The 24,812-nt window shown below is 45.7% G+C and overlaps 1 protein-coding gene across 17 annotated transcripts in view; it reads left to right on the forward strand.

Moving 5' to 3' along the window:
- The window catches only part of TRIM2 (tripartite motif containing 2), a 169,966-nt gene that overhangs the window by 81,116 nt on the left and 64,038 nt on the right, over positions 1-24,812 (forward strand). For 2 of the 17 annotated variants that reach the window (XM_067035691.1, XM_067035694.1), the window contains exon 1: positions 24,220-24,479. The exons of 13 other annotated variants lie outside the window; for them this stretch is intronic. Coding sequence is in view for 2 of the 4 variants with exons in the window: in XM_067035682.1 (XP_066891783.1) it covers positions 24,477-24,479 (3 nt within the window). In the remaining 2 variants the exon portion in view is untranslated. Of the gene's footprint in view, positions 1-24,191; positions 24,480-24,812 lie in introns of those variants that run through there. 2 more of the 17 variants (XM_067035682.1, XM_067035686.1) reach the window with 2 other exon arrangements.

Raw genomic sequence — 24,812 nt, forward strand, 5'->3', positions numbered from 1 at the left:
ATTGACAGTTCAGAGAAGGGAGAGAAAACAGTAGTGACAGTGTAATGGAGGGAGAGGGACTGAAGTTAGAGCTTAAAGAATGTGCGAAGTTTAGACGATGGGAGAAAGTAGTGGGTAGGGTACAATAGGCTGCTGGGGACATCCCAAGTAAAGGCGGAGAGCCATTTCCAGATGTAGATTAGAGGGAGACACATCTGATTGGAGAGAGGGACTGACCAGAAGGTCTAAGTAGGAGAGTCATGGGAATGACCGTTGAATGGGCAAGATGGGGCCAGATCAAAGATCTTTAGGGCCAAACGGAGAAACGTGGACTGATGTTTTCGCCTGTAACATGTGTGGGCAGAGTTGGCTCCTTTTGAGGGCTGGGAGGAAGTTGTTCTATGCCTCTCTCCTAGCTTCCGGTGGCTTCAGGCATTCCTTGGCTTGTAGATGGTCTTTTCCCTGTTTCTTCATGTCGTCTTCCTTCTCTGTGTCCAAATTTCCTTTTTTTTTTTTTAATAAGGACACCAGTCATATTGCATTAGGGTTCACCCTAATGACCTCGTTTTCACTCGATCACCTCTGTCAAGACCTATTTCTTCTAACTAAGGTCTTTCTGAGGCACTGGGGGACTTCAACACATCTTTGTTTTTCCGGGGCAGGGGGTGGGGACACAATTCAGCCCATGACAGGAGGTTTTAAATAAAGAGTCCTGAGCTGCAGAGTAAGAGGGGGAAAGGTTGTTTCAGTAAAGATAGACAAACAACAGAATACAGAGTACACTGGAGGGAAGGGAGGGAGCTGTAGGCTGGCAGCAGAGAATGGAGAAAAAAATAGGTGAAATCTACAGTATTTCAAAGGAGTAGTTGAAAAGATTTCGGGAGTAGAAGTGATAACCAGTCTAGAACATGGCACTTCACAAGAGCATTTCCGCTGTGCTACCTGCTTTGATCTTGATGACTAAGTCTGGAATCCCAGGGTTTCTGGCCTGGGAGAAAGACCAGCGGTGAAGTCATCCACACCAGTGAGGGCAGCTGCACATGCTGAATTTGAGGCGGTGACAGAGTGGAGATGGCCACTGGGTCACTGGGAACCCGAGCCAGCTGTCCTCTCTGTAGACATAGATTTGGGAGTCAGATGCACTCAAGCTGTCCTCTAATCCACAAGAGTGGGTGAGATCTGTGAGGGAGAGAATACAGGAGGAGAAGGCAGTGGGCTTGGAACTTTGGCAAATTCCCAGAGTCAGAGGATTGCTAGGGAGTCAAAGCAGCAGCGTTCAAAGAGGTAGAGGAGGGATAGCAAAGTTCTGAATTAAAGGAGTTTCTAGTAGCAATTTCACGAGCTATAGAAGGTGGGAAGGGAACAGGAAGAGAACTGGGGGGGGGGGCGGAAGCAGTTGGGGTGGTGACCTGGGGGAAGACTTGGGTTTTAGCTCAAATGAAGACGGGGGGAGAGCAAGTGTGGGGAAAGGGAGGCAGGAAAAAAGAGGATGTAACCACAGGCTGGCAGGATTCAGAAAGGGGGGGCGGGTTATTCTGAAGTCATGGTTTTTTAAAGATACAGTTTACAAATCGTAAAATTCACCCTTTCTGGTGTTGAGTTCTCTGAGTTTTGACAGTGCACACGGTCGTGTAACTACCACCGCTACCAACATGGAGAGCAGTTGCAGCTCCCCCAGCATTCCTGCGTGCTGAGGGGCTTTTGGAGAGGAAACAAGCGTGTATTTGAAGTCAGAAGGGAGGGAGGTTATGTTATAGGAGAAAATGGTGGCGCTAAAGAGGAAGGAAGGGTTAACTGAGGGAGTGAGACCCTGGAGGCCACTCAGAACAGATTAATTCTAGTGAAAAGGAACATCTCCCCACTTCCTATGAGGCGGCAGGGAGAGTGCATACATTGAGGGTCTGTGATATATTTTGGCTGTGGATTCCTAAAGTCCTGCAAGCAAAATCATTTCCTGCTGAGCAAGATGTTGACCGCCATATTCCATAACTTCCGCCTTGGAGGTATTGTTTCCTATTGCAATTACTGTCTGCAGGAATTTGGTTTGCTTTGGGCTGTGTGCCCACATTCTGCTGCCACGGAATCCTGTAGCAATTTTAGAACTAACAACTTCAGTATTCTCCACAGTGCATCTGCATCTTTTCCTGAACCATACAGTGCAAACACTTGGCAGCAAAAAAGGCTGCCGTCCCCATAAATGTGTGTGACAGGCCGTGAGCCTCACTGCCGAAGGGCTAGCTTCCACAGACAGGTCCTCAGGGTGAAATTTGGCAAAAGAGATTCACTTCTCATCATGTTATACTTTTGGCTTAAATCACCCTGCAGTGAAGTTCCCTCCTGTGGTCTATGATGTCGCTGACATCCCTCCTCACCTTTGAGGTCCTACCGCTGTCACCGAGTTCAGGCAAGGGAGGTAGGAGGAGTTGAACAACCGTTCTCAAACTGGGGGTTTCACGAGCAGGTTGTGAATCGAGTTGTGGGTTGCCAGCAGCCTATTGAAAAAAGGAAATAGAATAGAAGGCAGCAGGGGGCCAAGTGTGGTCTCAGGCAACTTTTGTTTCAGTGAAATACACATTTCTGGACTGGACGGCAATGTAAAACGTGTTTCTGTTGTGGCTCACATTCACAAATGTGTGAGAAATGGAGGTGTGGTGTATGGGTCCTTTACTAATAGTGTGGCCCTTGGCAGGGCGTTTAATGTCCTCGTGGCTTAGTTGGAGCCATAGTCTGTAAAATGGGGGTAATAACAATATCTATTTCATATGGTTGTTGAAAGGATTACAGAGAAAATACATGGAAAGCATTATGGACTGTACCTGGTTAATAGTCCATGCTTATTATGATGATTCCTTTTCCTGCCCAGATCTATAGCCCCAACCTTTGTTTCCTACCCAGACCTTTCTTCTGAGACTAGAACTGTGAACCCAACAGTCCAAACTTGAACTCAACTCATCAGCACCTTCTCTCTCCAATCCACCCCCTCCCACCGACCCATCCCCCCTCCCAGGCACACAGACCCCTCTGCGCTGGAGTCCACTTTTCTAGGAGAGGTGCCACCACTCCCCTCTCACTTAGGCTGTCTGAGCATATCATCTCACTAATTCTTCTAGGAAGAGAATTCTGAGCGTGGTCACCATCGAGATGCGCTGGATTAGTGAGATTCTACCAGCAGTCTTTCCCGGCTCACCCCACCTCGGCGCGCATGTGTCTGTCTCCTCCAGCCTTTCATGTATGTAAGTCTTCAATGGCTCTCACGGGCTCCAAGTTAAAGTTCACACCCCTCAGCCTACAAAGCGAGGTCCATCATGGCCCGGCCTCTGACTGCCTCTCCACCCTCATCTCTCCCACCCGAGCCTTGTGCCTCACTCTCTGATCTTTCCATACTGCTTGGTGGCCCACACGTGCGTGCCTTGAGGTTTCCTCTGCCTGGAATGCTTGCTCTGTCTTTCTGTTGTGTAGCTCTTACTTGTCTTTTCAGGGCTCAGGGTCGATTTTCAAGTGACAAAGACTTAGGTTTGAATCCCCGGATCAATAGTTAATAGCTGTGTGATTCTTTTCTTTTTTTTAAGCACTAAAATGAATTTTTATTTTAGTCCTGGTTGCTTTATGGTTTTTAAAAAATTTCTATTTTATATTGGAGTATAATTGAGTTACAATGTTGTGTTAGTGTCAGGTGTACAGCAAAGTGATTGAGTTATACATACACATGTATCTATTCCTTTTCAGATTCTTTTCCCATATAGGCCATTACAGAGTGTTGAGTAGAGTTCCCTGTGCTATACAGTAGGTCCTTGTTGATTATATGTTTTACATATAGTAGTGTGTATATGTTAATCCCAATAGCTGTGTGATTCTGAGAAGCACATTTCTGAGGCACTTGAAGTCAGTTTGTGCATCTGTAAAATGGGAATAGCAATGTCTACCCCACAGAGTTGTGAGGATTAAATTAACAGTATAAAGAATAGTGCCTGGCACATACTAAGTACTTAATGAATAAATGGCTGTGATTGTTAGTTTATTTAATATAATTATTTTTAATAAATAACAAAAGGTTCACTTCACATCCTTCTGGACCAGAGCCTCTCGCAGACCGGAATGTGTCAGGTTGTCCAAGATCAGTGTTTTTTTTTTTTTTTTTTGCGGTATGCGGGCCTCTCACTGTTGTGGCCTCTCCCGTTGCGGAGCACAGGCTCCGGACGCGCAGGCCTGGCGGCCATGGCTCACGGGCTTAGTTGCTCCGCGGCATGTGGGATCTTCCCGGACCAGGGCACGAACCCGTGTCTCCTGCATCGGCAGGCGGATTCTCAACCACTGCGCCACCAGGGAAGCCCCAAGATCAGTGTTTTTGTACCAGCTGTTCCTTCTGAACAGTTACCCTTCCCACTCTTCTTCCCTTGACCAACCCCTACCTAACCCTTAAGATTCAACCCAAGGGTCACCTTCCAGGGCACCCTGTGCTCAGCTCCATCAGAGTTCTTGCCTCCTGAACCGTGATGCCTTTTTTCTCCCTGGATTCTAAGTCCTGAGGGCTCTGTGCCTTGTTCACCGCCGTATCCCAGTCTCCCTCAGTGCGTGCAGATGCCCGAAAATATATTACATGATCAATAAATGTATCCCCGATGAATGAATGGATGGGTGAGCAAACTGCTGTAATTACATCCTGACTGGTGTTCCTGCCTTCTTTCTTTCAGGAAATTCATTCTGTTAATTGCAACCAGATTAGTTCTCTTAGAGTTCTGTCATTCCCCTGTGCTTCTCAAAGTGCTCTGGTCACTGCACTCTGGCAGTTAGGACTACCCACAAGATGGCTTCTCTTTAGTGTTCCAGACTTTTCTATTTATCTCTACCTTAACCATGGAAAACCAGGCTGTTTTCCCTCCCTGTGGAGTGGGCCCCACAAACCCTGTGAAGCCCTCTTCAATGCTACTATATGACGATTCCAGAACCTTTCTGACCTATTTTTTAATAAACAAAAGTAACTTTCCTCCACCCCCCTCTGCCCCCTCTGCAATCTGCTACTGTCTTCCCTCCTGGAGAAGATTGTCCTCTATCCAGCAACTTATTTACATATTTGGTTTTGACGGCAAGTGTTTTGAGTCCTAGAATTGTGTCTTAAACGTTTATGTGAACTTTCCAGTGTCTGGAACATCATGTTTCTTGTCGTTTCTCGTAAGTAAGGAAACGAACAGAACTGAAAATCAGCCAGATCTGGCTCTCCTTTCTGCTTGCTGCTTTAACTTTGGGGGGTGGGGGTAGGAGAGATTAGAGTTTAACCCTTGCCCTTTGATTCTTAACTATAATTCATTTAACTGTACATTGGCACCATGTTATAACCACATTGTACCAGGTATCGATCAGCATGTTTGATGAATTAATGATTAATTAGTGGTTTCATTTCTTTTAGAATTAATATACCTTCAAGTCCAGTGTTTATGTTTCTTAGTGACTTAGGAGTGTACATATTAATAAACAAAGAGTCAAAGTATATGAAATGTGAAGATGTAAATACACGTACACATTGATGGGTGGTAGTTGTCTATGCATATATATACGTATATACTGTACATTATCAAGCAAAAAACTGGAGGATCAGGACAGTCTGTGAATGGGCTTACAAACATTGAAACCTAATTTTATTTCTTTTTTCAAAGACGAGAAGGTCCATTGGTCGTTTGTTCTCCAACTCCATCCCTCTGTGGTCTGCAGCTTCCCTGGTCATGCAAAGCTTGAGGTGTGTGATGGGCCATCTGCTGTGGTGGTACGGGGGACCTTCAGAGCTGGTCCTGGGTCCAGACAGTCTAAAGCTCAGTTTCTTTATACATGAAACTGAACTTCCTTCCTCCAAGCAAAAGGGCCAGGCAGTTGGACCTTCTGACCTTTATTTTTGCTTCTGCCCCTCTTTCCATCTAACCCCGGAGTAACTGTGAGCCTTAAGGTGGTGGTGGCTGTAGCTTTTGTGTGTCTGAGTCCAAACAGTACTCAGGAACAAGTTGACAAACCAAATTAACACAACAGTGTTTAGGGAAAGTTTACCAGTTCTCAGTTGTGTATGTGTTTTGACGGCTCCTAACTTCCAAAATCATTAAGGCATGCTATGTGGCATAACACATTTCACAATTTACACCTCAGCAGATTTCCTGGAGGTAAAGGTAATGAGTTCGCTGTTGTGAAATATCACATCTGCCCTTACTGACAGGAGAGACATGTGGAGTATATCGGTGAGAACCAAAGCATGACTTCTGTGCGCTTTTGATGTTAGTCCTAGGAAACCACAAAATCAGGACAATGAAAGGTCATTTATCTTGGCATCTGAACACCAGAAGTATCCAAACAGTGGCATTATTTTTAAAGATTTTTTTTTTTTTTTTTTTTTTTTGGTGGTACGTGGGCCTCTCACTGCTGTGGCCTCTCCCCTCGCGGAGCACAGGCTCCGGACGCGCAGGCTCAGCGGCCATGGCTCACGGGTCCAGGCGCTCCGCGGCACGTGGGATCCTCCCGGACCGGGGCACGAACCCGCATCCCCTGCATCGGCAGGCGGACTCCCAACCACTGCACCACCAGGGAAGCCCCAGTGGCATTATTTTTAAAGAATTTTTTCATCCAGTGTTTAAAATCATGCCAGTGTGATAATTGAAGAACATTTGCGCTGAGGAACAATGTGAATGAGGATGCTGTGATCCACCAGCTTCAAAGGACTAGTGGGTGGTGCTGCAACAACACAATCTACTGAATACAGGGTAAACTGGACCATGATGGCCTGCTCCACTAACATCAAGGCGGTCTTACCGTCAATGCCAAGTTGGGTGGTTCTTGGTCATTTACATGTTCTGGTAGGTCCAGGTTATGCTAAATGTTAAATTTCAGTCATTCATATAACACATGGTACTTGTTAAAGCACCATTTAAAAAATTGTACTGAAGTGTAGTTGACTTACAATATTGTGTTAACTTCTGCTGTACAGCAAAGTGATTCAGTTCTACATATGTATACACTCTTGTTCATATTCTTTTCCATTATGGTTTATCACAGGATATTGAATATGGTTAGTTCCCTGTGCTATATACTAGGACCTTGTCATTTATCCATCCTGTATATAACAGTTTGTATCCGCTAATCCCGAATTCCCAATCCTTCCCTCTCCCACCCCACCCCTTCACAACCACAAGTCTGTTCTCTATATCTGTGAGTCTGTTTCTGTTTCATAGATCTGCTATTTGTGTCGTATTTTAGATTTCACATATAGTGATATCATATAGTATTTGTCTTTCTCTTTCTGACGTACTTCACTTAGTGTGATAATCTCTAGGTTCATCTATGTTGCTGCAGATGGCATTATTTCATTCTTTTTAATGGCTGAGTAATATTACATTATGTATATATACCATATCTTCTTTATCCATTTATCTGTCAATGGACATTTAGGTTGTTTCTGTGTCTTGGCTATTGTAAATTGTGCTGCAGTGAACACAGGGGTGCATGTATATTTTCGAATTATAGTTTTGTCTGGATACATGCCTAGGAGTGGAATTGTAAAGCCCCATTTTCAATCACTGCTCTTTTAGAGTTAAGATAACTAAGCTCCAGAAATACTATTAATCCAAAATAGATTAGGTAGGTCCCTAGACATTTTGAATAAATACTCTTCTCTTATTTTTAATAAGATGGTTCTTTGGTCTCCATTTTATTCAAACCAATGATTCCTATCTTACAAATTTGTCTTGAGAATAAAATGGGGTCGTTAACATAGAACCTGGTACATAGTAGGTGCTAAATAAATGAGTTCCCTTGCCATTCACATACCATGAACCAAAATGTGTGTAAGGGAAAAGTAATATTCATAGAATAAGTGACTGTTACTTACTGAGCACTTACTTACATCTAGACCCTGCTATATCCAGGGATAAAAAGACAGGTAAGGCCCAGACCCGGAGCTCACTCTAGTAGGAGAGGCAGACATTTAAACCACTAATTGCTGCAGAGGGTGATAAGTACAGCAATAGTAGTACATACAAGGAGGGATGAATACCTTGCCTGAGTGAAAGGCCTATTGGGACAGTTTTAAGAATAGGGCTTCCCTGGTGGCGCAGTGGTTGGGAGTCCGCCTGCCGATGCAGGGGACACGGTTCGTGCCCCGGTCCGGGAAGATCCCACGTGCCGCGGAACGGCTGGGCCCGTGAGCCGTGGCCGCTGAGCCTGCGCGTCCGGAGCCTGCGCTCCGCAATGGGAGAGGCCACAACAGTGAGAGGCCCGCGTACCACAAAAAAAAAAAAAAAAAAAAAAAGAATAGAGGTGATGTATCAACTGAATCTCTAGCAAGAGAAGAAAAGGATTGGGTTCCAGGCAGAGAGAAAGCATGTATGAAAGCACAAAGGTTTAAAAGACACAGGGAGAGAAATAACTCAGGACTCTCTGGAGGCCTAGAATGAGTGCAGTTAAAGTCCTTCATAGAAGACTTGTTGGAGGGTAAGGCTGGAGCCAATAAGTGCAGCAATTCCAGCCAGTTACGTGTATTGCAGCGGCTGGGCTTAAGTGTCCCACGGTTGGTCATGGGATCTTAGTGTGTCCAGTGACCTGGAGTGGTTTCAATGCTCTAGTCGCCGCAGGGGGGACCAGGATATGAGGTCACAGAGGCTAAAGAGGTCCAGACCCTCTTGTACAGAAACCTAAAGTTTCCCGTGATGGACTGAATGTTTGATTGCCCCAAAGTTCAGATGTTGAAGCTGTGACCTTCCAAAATGATGGTATTCATTTGTAGATGGGGCCTTTGGGAGGTAATTAGGGTAGATGAGGTCATGAAGGTAGGGTCCTCATAGTGAGTTAGTGCCCAATCTCCCAGTTAGAAAATAACAGTGCCTTTTTTTAAAAAGAAAATAGTTATTTTGGCTGCACCAGGTCTTAGTTGTGGGATCTTTTAGTTGTGGTGTGCAGACTCCTTACTTGCAGTATGCAGTGTGGGATCGAGTTCCCCGACCAGGGTTCGAACCCAAGCCCCCTGCATTGGGAGTGCGGAGTCTTACCCAGTGGACTACCAGGGAAGTCCCAGAAAGTAACTCTGGCTTTGATTGAATTGTTCTGGAGATTTTTATCATATAGGCAGCCCTCTTTTTCTTTTGCCTTTCTGTTTTCTTATTCTCTTTCTAGTCCCTTCTGAGCTAGGGAAAAAGTTATCTCCTTATTTGTAATCGTCAAAGAATCACCATCATACTGCTTTGACGTCCCCTTCTGTGCAGAAGTGCTGCCTGGTAAAGCAGTAACATCATTGTTGAGTGAAAGTGGAGGGCAGGAAGGTATACATGCATGTCATGAATCAGTGACCAGCTCCTGGTCCTCTCTCCTTTTCTCTTCTCTCCACTTTCCTCTTTTCTCTTCAACAAATAACATGACTGGTAATCAGGTAATATCTCCCTTGTTCATCTTTGGCTTAATCAGAAGCAGAATTTTAGAGAAGCATAAAATGCCCGTGCATGAGAGCATCTGAACTTCCTGCGGTGACAAATAGGATCACTAAATAAAGCTGAATATCACATCCATAATTCCTTATTGGAATTAAATATAAAAGATTATTGCTGCCAAACTGTGCATAAGGATTGCGAGGCTATTTTTGGAAAGGTTTCCCTTTAATAAGATGGCAGATACTTAAGGCCAAGCAATAAAAATAACGGGACACATCTTATTTGGTAGTGTTTTCTTTCCAATATGGTTTTAGGCTCCCTATTTGAAGGAAGAGGTTTTACACTGTAGTTTGAACTATGCTTTCAAAACGACATATTTGCATAAGCAGTATGTTTCTCTTACTTAAAAAAAAAAAAATCAAATAACTTTTAATAGGCTACCTTCACCCACTGTGAAAGGACTTAGTCTGGGAGTAAGAGGTATCCTTTTCTCTGTTGCTTCTAGGACTCAACATATTGTGAGGGCTTACTAATTCAGAATACATGAAAAAGCAAGAGTGAGTTACAGAATATCGAAAAACCTGTTTATTTTTCTGACTTCCAAGATTTACACTTATCCAGCACCCATGTAAGTGTGTTATAAAGCCTACCTTTACCAGGTGAAAACATTTTTAGTAAGTGGTATGAACACCTTTTCCTGGAATGTAACTCGTAAGCAGGTTACACTGTCCTGATCGTCTTGATTACACCATTTTCCTAGTAGATCCCTTCTACAAATAAAGCTCAAAGTTATCTTTAGTGGAGGTTCCATCATAACAAGTATTTCTGGAGGTGTTTTACAGGAGAACCTGGCCAGTGAGACTGTTCTCCTAGGCATGCTGGTCCAGCCCGGGGAACATGCAGGCAGGACGACTCTTGGTGGGTCTGCCTCGTGCGCTATTGGAAACTACGTGCCAGGACTGCATGTGCACTTGCAGCATCCTTGGGGTAGGACCCTGTCCCCATGGGGTTTACAGGTTGGTGGGGAAGACAGCTCTAACCAGGCATGCAGAAAGATATGTCATTACAAGCGGTCCCAATTGTCATACAGAATTCCAACAGGGTAAATTGCTAAAACACAAAGGGGCGGACACCCACTTACAGTGAGAGGGTCAGGGGAGGCCTCAGGGAGGAGGCATCATTCGGGCAGAGAGCCAGCCTTGCACCTGGGGTGGGGGCTGGGAGCAGTGCGACGGTAGGCACAGAGTCCTCCCTCGTGAAGACACAGTCATTTTGCCACTTACTAACAAGAGGCAGCCTGTTTCCTCTGGACTTGAGATCTCAGTGGACTTGAGGTGATGGGTTGACTGGTCCTTTTTTTTGCCTACACCATGCGGCTTGCAGAATCTTAGTTCCCCAACCGGGGATTGAACCCGGGCGGTGGAAGCACAGAGTCCTAATGACTGGACGGCCAGGGAATTCCCAGTTGACTGGTTCTTGAAAAGCCAGAAATAGTGGAAGGAAGAGCAGGAGGCTGAGGGCACAGGAAGGCTGGAGGAAGGTCCCAGAATGCTGCTAGGAGAGCCCTGTTAGAATAAAAAGAAAAATCGAAATAAAACCTGTTTTTATCATGAATCAGCTTTATGGGCAAGTCTAAATTAAGACTGGGCTCTTCTATTTCCATTTCTGGGGACAAACAAACATGTGTTAATAGCTTTTTAAAAATAGAATGGAAATTCTACCGGGCCCCATCAGGGAACAGAAAAGAGAAGGGCCAGAACACACTGGCCATCTGATGTCAGCGGCTCGCTCTTTTGAGTAAACCTGTGTGCTTTTATCACTTTACCCTACTCTCAAATTTGACTAGGTGAAAAGGCTTCATATGCAATCTATACAACAGCTAATGATTTAACTTCCACTCTTCTGTGTTTATTTTAGTGTCAGATTTTTATTGTCAAGGTCATTCTGAAGATATGCAGCTTCTTAACTGTGCAAAGTTGGTAAATATCCTCTATTATGTCTTGTATCTTTTCTTTTCCTTTTTTTTCCCTTTCTATTCCCAGGAGCCTGCCTTCTCTGTGAATCCTGCTCTAACAGGATGTCATGGTTTATTTTTTCCCTGCCCTTTGCTGAGTGGATGGCCAGCATTTTAACCTTTTAGTACTCTCATCCTTTGTGGCAGGTTCCTGTTTCTCTGCTATCTTGGGAACTCCTGCTGTTTGACTGCAAGGTTTCCATATTCATAAACTCTGAACCTTTAACTCTTCAAGCAAACCAGCTGTAGTATGAGAGCTGTTTGTTATTCCTCAATATAGTTTTCTGTTTTCACTTGACAAGACGTACACTTGTGCTTGTATTTCCAGTCGTTTCTGTTGGGGAACAGTCTCCAGAGAACGAATGGAATCTTAATGAAACCCAGGCAGCCTGCAAAGAGGCTCCACAGGTCTGCCTGTGCACAGAGGGCAGGGGCCAAATGGAGAGAGGAGTGCACTCAGGGTCAGGCTTTGCCATTAGCTAGTTGTACGGCATCAGGGGAGTTACGTCACCTCACCAGGCCTGTCTCATTGTCTATACACTGGTGATCTGGACTAGATATGGCCACAGAGGCCACAAGAGCTCCAGGTATTCTGAAGAGATGCGTCAGGCCCAGCAAAGTGAGAGGCCAGCAAGTTGGCAGGGCCCCCAGGATCAGGACCAGGTCTTTAGAGAAAGTATTTTGTGGCTCTAAAACCATGCGACTGTATCATCTCTCTGTCCTTTCCAACTTTAAATGCTACTGAGTCTTTGAAAGGATGAGAGTCTTGTGCCTTCCTGCTTCCAGTCACCGGTGGAGAGGGTCTGCTGGGCAAGATGGGACGTGGGTCAGGACTCAGGCCAGGAGCTGGGGTGGTGAACTGGGCCCCCAGTGGGACTAGAAGGTGATGCGGTTTATGCCCTTGATCCATATGACAAGGTCTGAGACCGAAGATCCATAGGACAGAGGGGTGGCTTGTATCCCTTTAGAGAGTACCAGTGCCACACCACGTGGTAGGGGAAAGATAAAAGAAAATGCCAGGGGCTTCCCTGGTGGCGCAGTGGTTGAGAGTCCACCTGCCGATGCAGGGGACGTGGGTTCGTGCCCCGGTCCGGGAAGATCCCACATGCCGCGGAGCGGCTGGGCCCGTGAGCCATGGCCGCTGAGCCTGCACGTCCGGAGCCTGTGCTCCGCAACGGGAGAGGCCATAACAGTGAGAGGCCCGCGTACCGCATTAAAAAAAGAAAAAAAGAAAATGCCAGGTTCTTTGACCTCGGACTTGTGCTTCTGGATGGGCAGGGAGGGAGGATTGCGTGCTCCCTCCCTGCCAAGGTAAATCCTGGCCAAGGTTCCTTCCTAGATCCCAGCTCCTCACTTTTTCCTTTCTAAAGAAGCCTTGCTTTCTTTCCACATTAGGTTAGCAGTTAAAACACAGAGGCAGTTCAGCAGGGAGCCAGGTACTGTGTTAACAGGCCCACAAAGTCTAAAATGTTTACCGATGAAGCTGGCTGACCCCCAGCCTTGAGTAATTAAAACCACCACCATAGTTGATGTCTTTTGAGTCTTAACTGTGTGCCAGGCACCGTGCTCAGTGTGTTTCAGGCATTAGCTTATTTTTATTTTATCTTCATAACAACCCTTTTATTGCCATTTTACAGAGGAGGAAAAGGAGGGTCAGAGAGGTTGTGTAATTTCCCCCAAATCACACTTCCGGTCAGCGTCAGGGCTGGATTTGCATGCACTTCTTCCTGATTCCAGAGTCCAGAATATCATCCACCAGAGAATGCCGTCCCAGTCAGCTGGAGCGACACCCGTGAGCATCCTCGCTGGGTCTGAGGTGGAGGCCACAGATAAAAATTGTTTGAGATCAAATTTATTTTTTTATTTTTTATTTATTTATTTATTTATTTATTTATTTTTGTGGTACGTGGGTCTCTCACTATTGTGACCTCTCCCGTTGCGGAGCACAGGCTCCGGACGCGCAGGCTCAGCGGCCATGGCTCACGGGCCCAGCCGCTCCGCGGCACGTGGGATCTTCCCGGACCGGGGCACGAACCCACGTCCCCTGCATCAGTAGGCGGATTCCCAACCACTGCGCCACCAGGGAAGCCCCAAATTTATTTTGATTAGTTTAATTTACGTTTAATTGAGACTTTATGTTTGTCTCTCATGAGTGTGCACAAGTCCCTTAAGGATGGTGACTGAATGTGGACCCCTGCGCAGTGCCCAGCACATAGTAGAGGGAAATTAAAAGCTGGTTGAATGAAGGAAGTGGGTGGGGAGGAGGGAGAGGGCAGGAGAAGAAGGGAAGAAGAGAGACAGGAAGAGGAAAGACATTATCAAGGAAGAGTCGGGATGCCTCTGGCACTGGCCCTCAGGCCATGGATGGCTCCGCCTGGCACCAAGGTGGCTCACCTGGTACCAGATCTCACAGGACGCCCTGGGCTGGGCAGGCCTGACGGGTCTGGTGTGCACACCCCTCTGCTGCGGCCTAACTACTCCCATTCTCCTGCCCCTGATCCCCTCGCCTCTGGTGGCACCGTGGCTTCCTGGCATCCAGCCCAGACACATTGCCAACTGCTGAGGGAGAGCAGAGAGCTGGGCCTGTCGGTATTTAGAGCAAGTCCATTCAGAGGAGGACACGAAAGCGAGGCCTCCCGTTCTTACATTTGGAGAGGATGACTTTCATCAAAGGGAAAAACTTTGGAAAGGTGCCAAAAGGAATCCTCTGTCTTATCTTTCCAAGAAGGCTGCTGACTCTAAAAGCGAGAAACTGGCTGATGAGGACTCATTTCCACTGGCTGCTGACCAGCAGAAAGTACCAGGGCTGTTTGTCACAGGAACAAGGGGCAGGGGACCTGGAGCAGAGACCTCTTCCTTCCTGGGACTGACCTGCAATTGGGAGTTAGTGTGAGAACTCACCCAGAGCAACAAAGTAGCGCCGCAGCCTCTTCCTCAACTGTGTCAAAGCCAGCTGGGAGACAGCAGTGCTAAGTGGCCAGGCCAAGGGAGGCCTGTCCTTCCAGGATGATAAAAGTAGATACATTGTTTCTGATTTTGCATGATTCTGCCCCCACTCTCATTTCTTGATTTATTTTGGTTGGCATAAGAAAAGAATTTAATGGGGAGTAGTATATTATTAGTCTATTCATTCATTCAAATAAATGTTTTTTGAATCCCTATACAAGCCAGCCTCTAGGAATACAAAAGGGGCTCATTAGTCATTCCTAAAGGAACGCAAATCTAATAGAGGTGATACTGCTAGCACCACTGCTCTACTAATGCATGAACTGACTGCTGTGTGTCAGGCGCTGGGGTAGGTTCTCTTCATAGACTAAACCATGTAATTGTCACAATAACCCAATGAACTAGATTGTTATACCCATTATACGGAGGAGGAAATTGAGGCACAGAGAGGTTAAATTACTTTCTCAAAGTCATTTGTCAGAGCCAGGACTCAAACCCACCCTGGCCCTAGGCCCATACTCTCCACCACTGCCCTGGTCATAGTTACTTGAGACTCGCTGTGCATTGAGCAAGGTGCTAAGACACTTACATGCTATACCATTTAATCATCACGACAGCCTTATGAGGTGATAGTTCACAAATGAGCTTACAGAGGCAAGGAGCAGCCTGATTGCAGAGCCAATACAGATGTGTCTCCAGAACCTGTGCCTTAATTACAGCTTCATGCTGACATTCGCTGTATGATTCTAATATAGGTGACCGGTGTGGCGTGTGCCGCATTCGCTGCTTAGGAAAATACTCTCTCCTGATTACAGGTATGGGGGAGGCAGCCTCCTGCGGGTGATGCCAAGTTCCACCATCCTCAGATTATCCCCCCTGCCAAGGTCCCCAGCCTCCTCCGGTAGTACCACCCTTCGCGTTAGAGCACAGAGCTCTAGAAGTCCTCTGGAAACTCAGGCCTGTTAACGGGAGAAAGTACCCCCTTGACTGCGTGGCACCTTGGTCACGTTAGCTCAGATGCGGAACCCAGCCGGGAGAGAGGCAGGAGAGCCGCAGTCCTGGGGACGGGAAAGGGCCGCAGTTGGCGCACCCACATTTCGGGAGGGGGCAGGCCTGGGCGATCCCTGGAACTCTGTCGCCGCAGTAAAAGGCCTGACTCCCCACCGCACATCCCCACCCCCACCCCCACCGCCCTCGGCGCCGCTGCCATCGCCACCACTTGAATCTTATTTTATAGAGTCGTCCTGTCTCCCGGTGAGAAATAAGGTTAGGAAAAGAAACCTCCCGGGTGGCGGAAGGAGATTTAAAATATAAGCGGAGGCGCGGTCGCCTCTACGCAGAAGGCCTTTTGGGGAGGAGCCTGTTGTCATAGAAACCACCGCGGGGTGGTGTGGGGACCGGTGAATGTTCTCCGGGCTCCGCCTGGCCTGGGAAGCCCGGGCTGTGGGAGACTGGCTCGTACCTGTGATTACTCCTTTAGAATAGAGTTCTAGAAGCGGAATTACTTGGTCAGCAGACACGAACCTTTGTAAGGTTCTGTCTGAACTACATGTTGGTTAAAAAATAATCCCTTTTATGGGACAGAGAGGAAGGAACATGGGGAAGAGGAAGTCAGCGTCCAGTACGGCATCATCAGCGGCGCACCCACATCAGCCACCCCCGGCCCCCGGCTCCCTGCTCCCGGCTCCCAACTGCGGGTCGGGGCGCTGCCGGCCCCGCCCAGCTCAGGTCTGGGCTCGGCCTCTGCGGCCTCGGCCTTGGCAAGGCAGTCACCGAGGGAAATTCGCTACCTAGGATCCCCGACTCTAAATCTCAACCTGGTAGTCAGAGCCCCTGCAGTGATTAGTTAAACAAGGTAAACCGCTGAGGCAAGCAGGAACTTGGCACTGACTTGAATTTAATTGTCCGAATGAAAAGTGTAATCACGAAACTGATGAAGAGAAAAACAACACTGGGTCCTGATGTGCTCATCAGTGTGGACCGGGTGTAACTAGGGATCCAGAGTTAGGACTGGGAAGCTATCTTCCAGGTATACTCAGGACAGTCAGCTTAAAATTAGCCAGGCCAAAAGAAGGCGAAACAAAAGAGCACTTAGTTTGCTTGCTTTTACTTGTTATTTTTGTCATAGTGAGACCAAGACAAAGAATAAGGGAGAGGAAGCATGCTGCTGGGGTGTCTGATGTATGTCGAACGGCAGAGCCTTGTGTTTTGCTTGAGTCTTCTGTGCATAGGACATCTTGAAGCTGAGAAGGGGTTTTTGGGGGGCTAATAAGAAGAAACTCACACCAGGAGAGGCCAGCAGCACAGCTGTGGGTTCAAGCTGCCAATCAGACTCACAAGACACAAAGAGGCTTTAATTTAATTATATGGTTAGTAAGCACTGGCAAAGGAGGCAAAGCAGGAGATACAGCACCTTCATCTCATCGGGAGGCCCAGAAGCTTCTTTGCCCCTCACCCACTTGGGGTATGTACCAGGGATGAGAGCCAAGGTGTGTAGCGCTCCCCTTGACACACACAAGTCGTAGTCCCTTTTTCCCACCAACCTTTTATGCCATCCTAGTTATGCAGCCACCTCCCAGCTCCACTAATGCACACCAGAAACAAGGCAGATATAACATTCTCCATTTATCTTAACTCTTATTTTTGAGACAACGGTGCTGTGAGAAAGCCAGGTCATTTTCAGGTGGGCCTGTGTCAGCCCAGGCCTGACGTTAGCCTGTTACCCACAGTAGGTGTTATGGGTTGAATTACGTCCCTCAAAAAGATATGTTAAAGTCCCCAACCCCAGTACCTATGAATGTGACCTTTTTTGGAAATAGGGTCTTTGCAGATAGAATCAAGATGAGGTCTCACTCTATAAGGATGGGCCGTAATCCAATATGACAGGCGTCCTTATAAAAGAAAAAACCGATATACAGGGACAGGAGCTCCATGTGAAGACATAGATACGTACAGGGAGAAGATAGCCGTGTAACAGCAAAAGTAGATTGGGGTGACGTGCCTGCAAGCCAAGGAGTGCCTGGGGCCATCAGATACCCAAAGAGACAGGAAGGATCCTCATCTAGAGTCTTTGGAGGGAACTTAACCCTGCTGATACCTTGATTTTTATACTTGTAGCCTCCAGAAGTGTGAGAAAATAAATTTCTGCTGTTATATAAGTCATGCCAGTCTGGGGTATTTAGTTACAGCAGGCCTAGGAAACAAATACAGTAGGTAAAAATAGAAAATTCAGTAGCCCTAAATAAATTTTAAATCCTCAGGCTTCAGTAAATGACATTCTAGGTTTTTAAAAATAATACATAGCCAAGATTGCCCAATCACAGATCCTGATTTTTATGACATCTTAGGGAAAAGGTGAGTTTCTTAAAGACTGGAGGTGGGCAAATATACTTTTTATTTACAAAGTTCAAACCCACAAATTGTAGGCTAAGGAGCTCTATCAAGTGTAATTTTATAGGGGAGTGTTAATGGGATGGTTTACAAGCACGTAGAAAAGAAGGCATCCTACGTTCCATATGAATAAATTATACCAGACCAACTTGGAGTTCCTTTTTTGATAGAGTTATTAGACATGATTTTTTTTAAAAAAATATTTATTTATTTATGGCTGTGTTGGGTCTTCGTTTCTGTGCGAGGGCTTTCTCTAGTTGCGGCGAGCGGGGGCCACTCTTCATCGCGGTGTGCGGGCCTCTCACTGTCGCGGCCTCTCTTGTTGTGGAGCACAGGCTCCAGACGTGCAGGCTCAGTAGTTGTGGCTCACGGGCCTAGTTGCTCCGCGGCACGTGGGATCCTCCCAGACCAGGGCTCGGACCTGTGTCCCCTGCATTGGCAGGCAGATTCTCAACCACTGCACCACCAGGGAAGCCCCTAGACATGAATTTTAATTATCTGTTCAATATGATTCAACATGACAAAAGTGCCAGGAAAGGTAAAATGAACTCAGAGGTCATAATAAAAGGATACGGCCTAGATCAAGGAAAATGATGGGTCTCCCTCTGTTCTGTGCTGGGCAGACCCTGCCTGGATTATGTCATCAGTATTAAGCAGCACCCCCTAGAAATGCACAGGCATCTGGAGGGGATGCTAAGATACTGGGCAGGGAATCAGGGTGCTTGATCTGGGTCACCATTACTGCAAACACTCCGCCTGTCTGGGAAGGCCTGTCCTGACACCTGAGGCCCAGTCAACTTGCCTGTAGCTTGGAGGCAGAAAAGTCTGTCCCCAGGAGTGATTTTGAGAGGTTCTGCTCATGTCTTACTTATTTTTGTGTCATCAGTGCCTAGTATACCACCTGGTACATAATTATTTGTGAAATATATAACATTAAATGGTAGTCCCGACCCCCTCCCCCAAATTACATGGTAATCCCAAGACCAGTTCTGGTGTGAGTTCCTGGGCTGTAACTGGGTGGGCTGACTCTATTTCTATCCACAGGAGCCCGCTAGGTTAAGGCCAACTTGGACCATCTCTCTTCTTAAGGACATTTTTAAAGGGAAGATCCGTTCTACTTCATCACCATTATTTTCAAACAGTCCTGTTTGGTCTAGGACCTCCCCATGGCCACTAAAGAATGGCCCCTAACCCCCAATGTTGGGGGAGGGTCTCTGCAGCCTCCACCAATAGAGAGGAAGGAGCCTCTTGGGGTCCAAGCCAAACCAATCCCTCAAACTGGTTGCAAAGAGTCTGGACTGGCTGGAAGAGCCTGGTTCTGAGGGGTCCCACGTGGGGTGCTGGCAAGTGAAATCCATCCTAACAATATCTCTTCTCCACTCACTCAAGCCTGAACTGAAGGCAGGAAATAATTTTTCCTTACCATCTTCTTTCAGAAGACCATTTGGCAACAATTTTCATAAAAGCTTTTGCAAGCAAAGATTTTTTAAAAAAAGGAAAAAACTAAACTAAATGATGATTGCATTGGGCAGACTTTATAGGCTCCTGATTTCAGGCTGCCTCCTCCTAGTTGATTGTATTTCTCTCTCACTGAAACACATCACGTCTCTAATGAGCTGGCTTTGTTCCACTGTGGAATTGCCTGATAACCGTCTCAGCTTTTGCCCATCCTTGAGGGGCATTGTGCACACTGAAAGCGGAACTATGCCAGTCACAAAGTCTGAACTCTAATTCACCTCTACTGCTTAATGGCTACTCCACTCTGGGCTGGTCCTGTAAACTTTCTGAACTTCACTTTCCACTAAAATAATAATAAGTCTGCTCTTGTTACCAAGTCCAAGCTTGTTCTGCTGGCTGCATGACAGGCCAGTAAATCGAGACGAATTGTTGAGGCAAAGAATAGTGACTTCGTTTGGAAAGACAGCAGACCAAGAAGATGGTGGACTAGTGTGCCAAAGAACCATCTTCCCCGAGTTAGAATTCAGTCTTCTTTTATACTGAAAGGGGACGGGGTGTGCTTGGTTGCAGCACACCTCTTGATGCCAGAATCCTTTGTTCTTGCAGCTGTGCACGTAGGTCCAGCCACAATGTTCCTGTAAACCTCCAACAAGATATTATGCTCTGTTCTGCAACTTTTTATCTCAGTATGAATGGAAAAGTGTTATACCTTTAGAGGTCAGATCCTTGAGAATGCACTATCCGGCATACTTCAGACTATAGGCAACATTGTTAACTTGTAGCAAAAGCAATAGAATACAAAGGTTAAAGTCAAAGAGAAAAGAGCTAATGTGGAGTCAGATTTGTTCTTCCCTGTTAACACTAGGTCTCTGGGTTTGCTTTGCTTTATCTTATGAAGGTGCTTTCTAAATTCTACACCAGCAGTCAGATATGAAGAATTGCCTGTCCCTAACGGTCTCTGATCCAACTATTTTCTAATTCTGAGATGAGCGTTTACCTTTACATCATGTTATGTCACTCATCCATTTGTATCAATAGAAGGACTGCCGTCATTCTGCATCTACTTATTGGGCACCTGTTATGTGACAGGCGCTGCATAGGGGCTGGGGAGTCAGAGGTAAAAGATGGAGCTCTCAGTAATTTTCAGCAAAGAAAGCTATGGAGCACATGCGGTTGACACCCAATCCAGACGGGGGTGGGAGGGTCTGGGATTGGAGGAGTCGCAGAGAATCCTCCCTAGAGTGCGGGTGTCTTTGCTGAGTTCTGGAGGATTTGAAGGAGTTAACCAGGTGAAGGAGTCAGGAGAGAATGAGCATTCCTCTCAGAACAAGTGGCGTGTGAACCTAGAGAATAGTGTTTCTCAAAGGGGGTGCTATCAGCAATTTGAGGGGACAAAGGTACTTGTATGAGACCCTCCCATGCATTGGAGGATGCCAGGCATCCCTGCCCTCAGGCACGAAATGTCACAGTACCTCCCCCCTGCCCCCCAAACACACAATCAGTATGACAGTAAAAAATGTTTCCCATTTACGAACGCATACCTCACCACTCCATCAGGGAGACTGGTGCCCTTCCCTGGTTGAGAACCACTGCTAAAAAATGAATAGTGGCATGACTTAGGAACCAGAGTGTGATTGGGGAAGAAAAAAATGAGGAAAGCAGAGGCCAGATCATAAGTGGCCTTATATGCCATCCTAAGGAGTTTACTTTCTAGGGCAAACGTCCTTGATTAGGGATAGATAGATAGTATATTAAAGGGCTTTGGATTGAACCTAGCACATAATACATGGTCAATAAATTTCAGAGCTCTATATCTCTCAGGATCCTGCCAAACCCACTTCAGTTAGCACCTGTCCTGTTCTTATGCATATGCACTGTCTGTACACTTCCTGAGTGTACATAGCAGTCAAACTGGCCGATGACGGTTAGCTCTCTAATGTCCATTCAACTGAAGGGAAACACTGGGGAGGGGCAAGACAGCTCCAAGAAGTCAGCAAGGTGTGCAGCAGACTCAGTCCCAAGGATCTTGGGCTCTTCTCTGCTCTTATGGCCTCGCACTCTGGCTGCCTAAGGTCTCAATACAAGCAGACTACAACTCAGAAAGCAACTGAGCCCTTCTATACCAACAGCCACGGCCATAAGTCGAGGCACCTACCACTCGCAAGTGCAATTGCCTGATTACTAATCCATCTCCCACACTAGACTATGACCTTCCTGAGGGCTGAGAAACCAGTCTATTCTCTGTATCCTCAGTGCCTACTCCGTGCCTGGCACATGCTGGACGTTCAGTAAGTGTTCGTTGGAATGAATGACTGAGAGAGTAAGTGAACCTTCTCTGACTACAAGCTCAGCAACATGACCAAGGATTTCTCCCACTTCTCTACCATCTTGTGAGAACAGAGACTCAGTCCAGCTGTATGCCCCAGAGTTTGGGTTGAGTGGAAGAGGAGAAGAAGAGAGTTCAGGGGAGAGGAACGTCATAGGGGAGGATCCACTTTTGAAGAATTTGGCTACTGGATTCATCGTGGTCAGCAAATTTCATCAGAAGCACACATGAGGAGAAGAGGGGACTCCTGTCTTAGCAAGTCAGGGACCATTGTGATGGCCTGCCTTAGGAAGAGGACATTGTAACATGCAGTGGGGTTTGCCTACCTGCAGTTTTCCAAAGTTGGTTCTAATTAAATTGTAAACTTCTAGAACAGAACACATGTCCACACAAACACAATAGCAGCATTATTAATAATAGCCAAAAAGTGGAAACAACCCAAATGTCCATCAACTGACAGATGGATAAACAAAATGTGCTATATCCATACAATGGAATATTTCTCAATCATATGAAGGAATGAAGTACTGACACATGCTACGATGTGGATGAACCTTGAAAATGTTACACTAAGTGGAATAAGCCAGATGCCTAGGACCACATATTATATGATCCCATTCATGTTACAGGCCAGAATAAGGAAATCTATAGAGATAGAAAGTAGATTAGTGGTTGTTTAGGACTGTGGGGTATGGGAAGGTAGGGAATGATAGCTAAAGGGTACAGCTTTTTTTTCTTTTTTATTGAAGTATAGTTGATTAACAATGTTGTGTTAGTTTCTGGTGTACAGCAAGGTGATTCAATTATATTCTTTTTCAGTTTTTTTTTCCATTATATTTATTACAAGATAATGAATATATTTCTTGTACTATACAGTAGGACCTTGTTGTTTACCTATTTTATATATGGAAGTTTGTATCTGCTAATCTGAAACTCCTAATTTATCCCTGCCCCTGCCTTTCCCCTTTGATCACCATAAGTTTGTTTTCTATGTTTGTGAGTCTCTTTCTGTTTTGTAAATAAGTTCATTTGTATCATTTTTTTAGATTCCACATATAAGTGATATCATATGATATTTGTCTTTCTCACTTCACTTAATATGATAATCTCTAGGTCCATCCATGTTGCTGCAAATGGCATTATTTCATTCTTTTTTATGGCTGAGTAATATTCCATTATATATATATGTACCACATCTTCTTTATCCATTCCTCTGTCAATGGACATTTAGGTCATTTCCGTGTCTTGGCTATTGTGAATAGTGCTGCTATGAACATTGGTGTACATGTATCTTTTCAAATTAGAGTTTCCTCCAGATATATGCCCAGGAGAGGGATTGCTGGATCATATGGCAGCTCTATTTTTAGTTTTTTAAGGAACCTCCATACTGTTCTCCATAGTGGCTTACACCGATTTACATTCCCACCAGCAGTGTAGGAGGGTTCCTTTTTCTCTGCTCCCTCTCCAGCATTTATTATTTGTGACTTTTTAATGATGGAAATTGTACACTTTAAGTGGATGAATTGTACGGCATGTGACTTATATTTAATAAAGCTGTTAAAAACAAAACAAAACTTCGAAAGCAAGGCGTTAACCTGGGCTTTTGAGAACTATGTACCACCCGGAATAGCATGCCAGAATTGGCACGTCTGCATATTCCTGAGTCTGTCAAGTTGACTGAATTCTCTGTGAGCCCCCTCCCCCCTGCAGAGCTGAGTCCCCCTTCACAGGGCTCACTGCAATGCCTGACTACATGGAAAGAATGTGATGAATATTAATGTCATCAGATATGCAAATTCAGTCTTAATTATTTAAAGAAAATGATTAGTGTCTACTTTTAAGCTAGTAACTAACCAAGGAATAGAATGCAATAGGTTTCCCTACCTCCATTGCTGTAGAAAAGGGAATGATTATGACTTCCATTCTGATATGTAAGATTTTTTAATTCTAAAGTATTATTTGTAATATTCTTTCTGGTCATTTTTATGTTATTCAAAGCTTTTCAAAATCCGTTGAATGACCTTAGAGGGGTTATGTCAATATGTCAAGTTTGACAAGGTTCTCAACCTTTAAACTGAAAACTTTTGCATCATCAGAAAAACACCCCCTGAATCAAGTAAATGTTGATTTATATGATTTTTCTGTAAATGACTAGAACCACAAAAAGCAGAGAAATGTCATTTGCATTATCTGACTTTCAGGAACTGTATTTGATAGACCCTTTTCTGGGTAAATATCAAGAAGGGAAAAGATAGTAGAGGCTTGTTGAACTGGGCTGTTTTGCATTTTTAAAAATTTGCATTGGTGTTTCAAGCTACTTAAAAAGTCTAAGGAAATAGCTCTTTTTTTTTTTTTTTCTTACTAAAGAAAGTGAGTGTGTGCTCACACTCACCCAAAATACTCCTCTAAATTTGAAATTTTCGTACTGAGGTCCCGTGTGCCTAGTTTTCTTTCTGGGATCTAGGATCCCACTGCATCCCCTTTTGCTTACTTAACAACGCACCCTCTTTACGATTTGTAACCCAGCGCCTGTCCCTGCTGCGTGGCGCGGGAGATGTGCACGGGCAGCCCTCCCCCTGGTATCCGTGCACCCACATTCTGGTGATGGACCCCAGTGGCCCAGCACCAGAACGTGGAAACAGCTGACTGCTGACTCAGAGGGGAAAGCAAGCCACCCACGAATCTCATTGCAGCTAGCTGCTGCATCCCTATCCCATAATCCCTTGCTTGGTCTGCTGCAGTCTTTTCAACAGACGCTGAGTGAGAAAAAGATGTCCTGTAAGATAAAGATTGATTGGTTTGAATACCGAAAGGGGTCTCCCACTTGTTAATGACCCAGAAACATTCCTGCCGACTTTCCTGAGCCTTCTCTTATTTCCTCCATTTTTCTCTTCCTCTCTTCTGTTCATGAGCTGGCACATCACTCCATAGAGCAGAAGATATGCTGGGCTTCTGATGATGGCTGCACTGCATGGTAGGGAATTTTAACCAGTCTCTTTGCATGGTGTTTCCAAACTTGAGATGTTAGCAGAAATGTGCATTGATCTTGTGGATTGTCGCGGGGCTGCAGCGCCAGGCCGGGGTGGAGTGAATTCTTTGCCTCGTTAATTAGTCTGTCTGCAGAAATGGGTAGGTCCTAAATGTTCGGATAGCTTAGTCTTATGCCAGGTGAATAACTAATTTCTTCTACTGTCTCTGTTCTGGCTCCCCGAGACCCCACCCCTTCTCTCTCATGATGATGCTGTATGCTCTGTAACTATAAGACAGAGGGAGACCCCCACTCTGCTTAAACAAAAGCATCAAATTA

The sequence above is a fragment of the Kogia breviceps genome, chromosome 6, assembly GCF_026419965.1.
Source record: "Kogia breviceps isolate mKogBre1 chromosome 6, mKogBre1 haplotype 1, whole genome shotgun sequence".
Classification (NCBI taxonomy): Eukaryota; Metazoa; Chordata; class Mammalia; order Artiodactyla; family Physeteridae; genus Kogia; species Kogia breviceps.